Raw genomic sequence first — 8,646 nt, forward strand, 5'->3', positions numbered from 1 at the left:
AGCTGTCTCATCTTGTGATCTTAGTGTTGATGGTTACCTTCCTCTAATTCGTAAAGATTCCAGTAGTCACATGCTTGGCCTCGGCATTTACATTCGTAAGAATTCACTCATTTGTCGGGAAACTTGGTTTGAATCCACAGACTATTCTTTCATGTGCTTTAGTTTAGCACCATTTCACTCTATTGCCTTTCTATTTGTTCTATATCGCTCACCTTCATCTCAAGACTGCACTCTTTTTGACGTTATTTCTGATCATATTGACCAAGCCCTCTCTCTTTATCCATCAGCTAATATAGTTGTTGTCGGTGACTTTAACGCTCACCACTCTGAATGGCTTGGCTCTAGTGTCAGTGATTCTGCAGACATTAAAGCCCACAACTTTTACCTTTCTCAATCCCTAACTCAAATAGTCAACTTTCCAACTCGCTTTCCTGACAACCCGAATCATCTACCTTCTCTACTCGACTTATGTCTTGTTTCTGATCCTAGTCAGTGCTCAGTTTCTCCACATTTACCCTTAAGTGCTTCTGATCACAGTTTGATCTCTCTAAAACTAATATCTCATTCTTCTTCATCACCTGAATTCCACAATTATCGAACCTCTTACAACTACCGTAAAGCTGACTGGGATTCTTTCCGTGATTTTCTTTGTGATGGCCCTTGGATAGAAATCTTCGGTCTTCCTGTCGACAAATGTGCTTCTTACATAACCTCATGGATTCAGGCTGGCATGGAATCTTTTAATCCCTCTCAATTCCAGGTCAAGCCTCACTCTTCTCCATAGTTTTCCTCACACTGTGCTGCTTCAATTGCCAATAGAAACCGTTACTTCCATATTTATCAGCAAAACAATTCTCCAGAAAACAGACGTCTGTTTATTACAGCTAGAAACAATTGTAAAAAGGTTTTGTCAAACGCCAAAACCCACTATTCTCAGGTCATGAAATCTCGTATCTCATCTCAAAAATTAGGCTCTCGTGACTTCTGGAGAATCTTTAATTGTATTAATAATAAGGGCAAATCTTTAATCCCACCTCTCTTGTATGGTTCAGACTTTGTCACCTCACCTAAAGACAAAGCTGAATTGTTTGCTTAAAACTTTTCATCAATATTATCTCTTGATTCCACTAGTTTCGTTCTACCTGATATTGCCCACAAACAGGTTGATCCATCGCTTGACATTCGTATCCCTCCAGCTTCTGTATCTAAAGTGCTTTCCTGCCTAGACTCTTTTTCAGCTTGTGGCCCGGACAACATACCTGTTATTGTCTTGCAGAAGTGTTCTCCGGAGCTGTTGTCTATACTCTCAAAACTATTCAACAAGTGCTAATCAGAGTCTTGTTTTCCAGCCTGCTGGAAAGCGGCATCTGTTATCCCTATCTTCAAAAATTCTGGAGAGTGATCTGATTCGTCAAACTACAGTCCCATTAGTCTTCATCCTATCATAAACAAGGTTTTTGAATCTTTAATTAACAAACACTTAATTTCTCATCTTGAGTCTAACAGTTTACTTTCTGACCATCAATATGGATTTCGATCTTCTCGTTCTACAGCTAATTTGCTAACAGTAATAACCGATTGGTTTTATCGTGCATTAGATAAAGGTGGAGAGGTTAAGGCCATCGCTCTTGACATTTCAAAAGCTTTTGATAAAGTTTGACATGCTGGTCTTCTCCATAAGCTTTCTTCTTAAGGTATATCTGGCAACATCTTTAAAATTATTGAATCCCTTCTTTCCAATCGTAGTATAAAAGCTGTCCTCGACGGACAGCACTTTTCTTCTAATTCTGTAACTTCAGGGGTTCCTCAAAGTTCTATCCTTGGCCTTATACTCTTTTTAATTTACATCAACGATCTTCCAGATGCTCTCACATCTAAGGTTGCATTGTTTGCTGATGATACTACCATTTATTCTTGTCGTGATAAGAAACAACATTCTCTGATTGCTTGAAGGGAGCGTTTGAGCTTGAAAAGGATCTCACTTCTGCAACAGCATGGGGCTCATAAACTTCAATACAGATAAAACTCAATTTTTTCAGCCAATCGTTATAGCAATGATTTAGATCTTCCTATATTTATGAACGGTGATGAGTCATCTACTCTTCATCTACTAGGATTAACTCTTACTTCCAATCTTTCTTGGAAAGCATATATTAAATCAGTTTCAAAATTAGCATCTGCTAAAGTTACATCTCTCTATCGAGTTCGTCACTTTCTTGCTCCGAATTCTATTCTCTATAAATCTCAAATCCGGCCTTGTATGGAATACTGTTACCATATCTGGAGCGGATCTTCTAATGATGCCCTTTCTCTTTTAGACAAGGTGCAAAAACGAATTGTAAACATAGCTAGATCTGCTCTTGCAGCCAACCTCCAACCATTATTACATCGTCGCAATGTTGCTTCTCTTTTTCTTTTCTACAAATACTATAATGGGCACTGCTCTAAAGAGCCAGTGTTTCTTGTGCCATCTACTAAAATTCATTCTCATGTTACTCGTCATTTAATAAAGTCACATCATTTTTCTGTGACTGTTCCTAAGTGCTCCAAAAATGCTTATTCGTCTAGTTTTTTTCCTCGAATATCAACTCTTTGGAATTCGCTTTCTTCATCTTGCTTTCCTGATTCATAAAATTTGCAATCCTCTAAGTCGTCTGTCAATCGTTATCTTGCTCTACAATCTTCGTCTTTTCTCATTCAGTAACTTCCAACTTTAATTAGTGGCTGCTTGCAGCCTTGTTGGAAGCGAAGATGTTTTAAAAAAAAAAAAAAAAAGTTAAAAAATTATGAAAAGAATTCTTTAGAATTAGGATAAATTTTGGACTGGTCATTTGTTTTTATAATTTTTTAAAAGGAACTTATTTTCATGTCTGCATTTAGAAATTAATTTAGACTTATCTAAATTAATTATTATTTAAAATCTAAATGAGTAATAATTTCAAATTTTTTGAAATTATTACTCATTTAGATTTTCAAATAAAAAACTGCGCCTGCCTATAATAACATTTCCAAACAATGTATACTATGTTTACAAGAAAAACTTGAAACTATTACTCGTTTAGATCAAGAAAATTTATTAAATAAAAAATCTAAATTAATTTCTAAATGCAGACATGAAAATGAGTTCCTTTTAAAAAATTATAAAAGCAAATGACCAGTCCAAAATTTATCCTAATTCTTTTGATGATTTTTTAATTATCTAATGTAGTGTAATGTATTTGAAGTTTTCCATATCTTCACTGGAATATATTCCTAAAATTATTATTATAATAACTTTAAATGATTAAATGCTTATTAGTTGCCTGAATCACACATTATCTAGTACCATGTTCATAATAATTTTCTCATTATCAACTTGTACTCTGTGTAATAAATCAAATAATACTGTTTAATAAATTGCTCTTTATCTGTCTTAGTCAATAATAAATTACTTACTAGGACTTTTATTAGAAATTGACACTCATGATGATAGGCAAGAGCAGGCCATTCAGTTGGATCATCTTTCATGATGCTGATGCAAATTTATAAGGTCAATTTTTTATACCTAAAATGTAATTTTTATATCCAAATTTAACTAACAAGTAATATATATATATATATATATATATATATATATATATATATATATATATATATATATATATAAAGTTAAATTTGGATTTAAAAATTACATTTTAGGTATAAAAAATTGACCTTATATATACAGTGCCGGTTTAACCAACAGACATATATACAGTGCCGGTTTAACCAACAGACATATTGGAAACGTGCCGGGAGGCGACGGAGTTCAAAGGGCCAGAACATCTAAGTGAACTTTTGGGAGATATAATTTGAAAGAAAAATTATTACTGGCCTCTAATCCTTGAAGGTTATCATTCCGCGGACCAGACGAAAAACTAGGATAGATACGCAACGGAAACTTTATTGGATGTATTGTGCTATTAGAAAAATTTGATCCTTTTCTCGCCCATCACTTGATAACTTATTGAAACAAAGGAAAGAGTTGTATCTCGTACTTATCTTAAGACATTTGTAAAAAACTCATACACTTAATAGCCGCCGAGGTTATGGAACTTATAGATAATATGATCATCCTTAAGCAACATGTTATAGTATAACTTTTTTATTTACTTCAAACATATTTTAGTTGGCAAAATCAAGTTTGCGAAACATTTCTTAATCATCGCTGATTCTACTCCCGATGTGTATAAAACGTAAAACCAGTTGAGCGGTTCTTAGCATTCATTCCTATGCATAGTCATTTTGCAGTTTCCATGCTTGAAATCGTTTTTAAAAAGTTAGATTAGTATGTGATCAACATTCAAAATTTTCGTGGCCAGTCATACGAAAATGCAAGTAATGTGTTTAGAATCTACTTTGGTCTATAAGCAAGAATTAAAGAGATCAACGTTCTAGCCGAATACATTCCATGTGCTGCTCACTATTTAAACCTCGTAGAAATAAGTGCCGTGGAATCCAACGCAGTTGCTGTTAACTTCTTTAGTTTTCTTCATGAAACTTATATTTTCTTTTCTGCACCAACACATCGATTTCCTAAAGTCAAAGTTCCTTGCATTAACGCACCAACGCAAAGTTCATTGCTGCATCACGTGTTGAGGTTCCCTAGACTCTCTCACAAACTCGTTGGTCATCTCATGCTGATGCTTATTTAGCCATTAAAAAGGCTTATTATATTTACAAGATGATTAATAATTATTTAGAAAATCAAATAAAACATTTTTTATTTGTGATTGTGCATACTTATTAACAAATATTTTCTATATATGCACTTCTTGATCTTAACGACGATCAGAAAGCAAAACCAAGAGCAATGTCTTTCAAACTTTTGACCAAAATGGAATAACTTGAGACAGTTATTTTAATAATCATTTGGAACAGAATAATGGAATGGTTCAACAAATTTATCCAGAAATTGCATTTCGTTAAGCTTGATTTAGGTATGGTTGAAGAATTGTTCAACTTTCTGGAGCATTACGTACAGCAAGTTCGATTTAATTTTAAGCAACATAAAAAGGAAGTCGTGTCTTTAGTCAACACGGATGAATATGTCTATGTTCAAAGGCTCCCAAGAGCACGCAAGAGGCATTGCAATGAAATTAACAGTGTGGAAACTACAGGACAAACTAATGAGTGATCTAGATGAAAAAAGGAAGCCTATTCTGAATTGAACACTCTGTTTAGTTTCCTTGTGAATCTCTGCAGCATGGGTATCTCCAAGATTACTTGCAGCGCACAAAAAGTTGTTGACTGGTTGATCTTAACTTTCACTTATTGAACGAATGTCTTCATTTTAGAGCTTTTTTTCAGGAACTTCTTTCAGATTTTTTTAAACACTATTAATATTACTAATACGATTTGTACAAATACTATTACTATGATAATAATAGTATGAGTGTGTTTGAGATATAATCGATACATTATAAGCAAACTAATACTATTTTTGTACTTAATTACACTATACTATTTCTTTATTTATTTAATCGCTACTAATACTATTAGTAATAGTATTAAATACTATTACTAATATATTACTAATATACTATTAGTGTAATTAAATAAATTAAATGTATTAGTGTAATTAAATAAATACCATCCCGTTACTTTTTTTCTCCACTTCGAGCACTGTATACAAATATATATTAAGAAAGCATTCTTGAAAGAAACAGTTGTTTACATGATATTTCTTTTCTTTTTTGATAATAAACGCACAATGACAATTATGCAGCGAATAAAAAAATTTTTGTTTTATTTTTATTTAACTCTTTCGTTACCGATACCCCGCATAGCGGGTAATAAAAAATGTCGTTAAAATACCAGTACCCCGCATAGCGGGTGATGAAGAGTTTTGTTTTCTGTCGACCCCTTGTTTTTCGAGCGACTTTAAAACTTAGCTTAAGAGAAACTAGAATAATAATCTGATAATATATCGAAAACCGAATTAAAAAGGCTTTGTTTGATTAGCTGATATTCGATTTTGAAAAATGGCTAATTTATCGTCTTTACGCAAAAAAAAAATCTCAAATATGGACGAAATTTTAAACTTTATGCTTGAAGAAAGTGACGAAGATAGCAATAAAGATATTGATCTTGGTTATTCTGACTTTAGTAATGACGAGGATAATAATTTGATAGAATTTGAAGTTGAAAACATTATGACATCTACTAATATTCAAAGAAAAGTTAAAAATACAATTAAAAACATCAACAATGTTGATAAATTGGAAGCTGCTGTTCCTTTTTCTAATTCAATTTTGCCATTATTTAACGATACAGACAGTGAAAGCTCTGCTGCTTCAAGTACAAGTGACAGCGAAATTGAGACTTTTGTCACTTAGAAAAAGAGCCCACGTACAAGAGGTGGAGGTACCAGACGTGTACGTGTTCGAGGTGGTATTGGTATTAAATGTAACAAAGTAATTTCTGTTGAAAGTGTTACTGATTCTATGCATATTACTCATAGAGAAGCTATTACTGATGATGCTGCTTTCAATGTCAATATACTAAATAATGGTGTCCAAGGTAGTATACATAATCATCGTCGTGGTAGAGTTTGTAGTCGTGGTAAAGGTCGTAATCGTAGTCAAAAACCTCCTCTGTCAACTTGGGAGAAAGTTAATACAGATGTTCTTGTTAATTTAATGGATTTCTCTGAACTTTTTCAAGAAGGTTTAAATGTTAGAATGGGGCAAAACCCAACTAGTCTTGATTTTTTTGAACTCTATTTTCCAGTTGAACTTGTAACTTTATTAGTTGAAGAAACCAATCGGTATGCAAGGCAATTTTTTGCTGCCAATCCAGATAACTCTTCAATATGGGAGGAAACTAATGTTGCAGAAATTAAAACCTTTATTGCTGTTATTCTTTTAATGGGAATTATTTATAAACCTAAACTTAGTATGTATTGGTCAAAGGATGAATTGTATAATACTCCAATTTTTTCAGAAATTATCAATCGAAATCGTTTTAGTATGTTATTGAAGTTTTTTCATTTTAATAACAATGAAGATGAAAATTATGATGCAACTGATGATAACAGAGATCGTCTTTACAAAGTACGACCAGTCATAAACATTCTGCGTAACCGATTCAAAACTGTATATAATCCAGGAAAAAATCTCAGTGTTGATGAATCGCTTGTCCTTTATAAAGGTCGTTTACATTTCCGTCAATATATTAAAACCAAGCGTGCCCGTTTTGGTATAAAGTTATATGAACTAGCAACTTCAGAAGGAATAACACTAGACTTCCTTGTATACTGTGGGAAAGGAATGTTTGCTGATGATGATATAAATGACCAGATGCCTTCATCTGCAAGAATACCATCTGTGCTGATGGAACCCTTTATTGGTAAAGGCCACACTTTTTACACAGATAATTATTACACAAGTACAACACTCGCAAAGTATTTTCTTGATAACAAGACACATCTATGTGGCACAATTAGGTCAAATCGATTTAATTATTCAAAAGATATTCTTATTGAGGTTTTAAAAAAAGGAGATGCAGTTTTTTATAAAAATAATGATGCAAATAGTCAAATGCTGGCTTGCAAATTCCGTGCATCAAAAGATAAAGCTTCAGGTAAACAAAAAGTTGTCTACATGCTGTCAACATGTCACCAACCATTTATGAGAATTATTGAAAACACTCGTGGTTTGAATATTCAGAAACCTATTTGTGTAAAAGAATACAATAGCCACATGGGTGGTGTAGATCGTGTTGACCAACAACTCCAGAGCTTGAATCTGTTACGGAAAACTTACAAGTGGTATCGGAAACTAGCATTTAGGCTTATTTCTCAGGGTATTTTAAATAGCCATAAAATTTTTGTAAAGTACACTTGTCACAAGAGTACCACTTTCTTAGATTTTCTTCACGACACAATTAAGTTAACGTTTTTGTCTTCACCAAAGTTAAACAAAACACTTGTTCCTGATGATACTATACACCGGCTTACTGGACGTCACTTTCCAGGAACTAAACAGCCATCACACGATGCAACAGACAGACGCCCATCTAAATTATGCAAAGTTTGCTATGCACGAGGAATTTTTAACAGCAATGGCAAACCACTAAAAACTGTACATGTATGCAAAACCTGCCCGGGTGAGCCAGGGCTGCATATTGATAGCTGCTTTAAAATTTATCACACAGTGCTGGATTTAGTGTAAAAATTAGTATATACACATATTTTTTTATTTGACATGTCTTAGTGATGTTACATTTTGATTTTGTTATTGTTATTTGTTCTTTTTTGAAGAAAGCATAAAAATTGAAATTTTAGACTAAAGTCTCACGAATCTAATAAATATAATAACTTAGGATAAATTGATGTTGAGGATTTGAAACTTTTCAGAATTACTTATTATATATGTCTGATTGTTGACTCCAAATTTGAAAATAATCTGTTAAAAATAAGATACATTTTTATTTGATTGATTTTACAATTAAAATATTTTTTATTTTTTAAAATCCGCCATTATTGATCATAAGACCTGATAAAACTTTTTTTTTTTTTTTTTTTTTTATCATTTTATGAAAGATAAATTAACCTATAATATAATTGTGATGGTAGTTGGGTTAAAACATCACTTTTTGTCACGGTAATATAAGGGTGCCGAGCCC

At 32.8% G+C, this 8,646-nt stretch overlaps 1 protein-coding gene across 1 annotated transcript; it reads left to right on the forward strand.

Moving 5' to 3' along the window:
* Positions 1–6,464: 6,464 nt before the first annotated feature.
* Positions 6,465–8,192, forward strand: LOC136086133 (piggyBac transposable element-derived protein 4-like). The gene has a single exon (XM_065808408.1). The coding sequence runs from the start codon at positions 6,465–6,467 to the stop codon at positions 8,190–8,192; it is 1,728 nt and encodes a 575-aa protein (XP_065664480.1).
* The last annotated feature ends 454 nt before the right edge of the window (positions 8,193–8,646 follow it).

This window comes from Hydra vulgaris, chromosome 10 (assembly GCF_038396675.1).
Source record: "Hydra vulgaris chromosome 10, alternate assembly HydraT2T_AEP".
NCBI lineage: Eukaryota > Metazoa > Cnidaria > Hydrozoa > Anthoathecata > Hydridae > Hydra > Hydra vulgaris.

Excerpts from the sequence above, each read along its gene's own strand:
- LOC136086133 (XM_065808408.1), top strand. The coding sequence starts at position 6,465 with ATGCATATTACTCATAGAGAAGCTATTACTGATGATGCTGCTTTCAAT.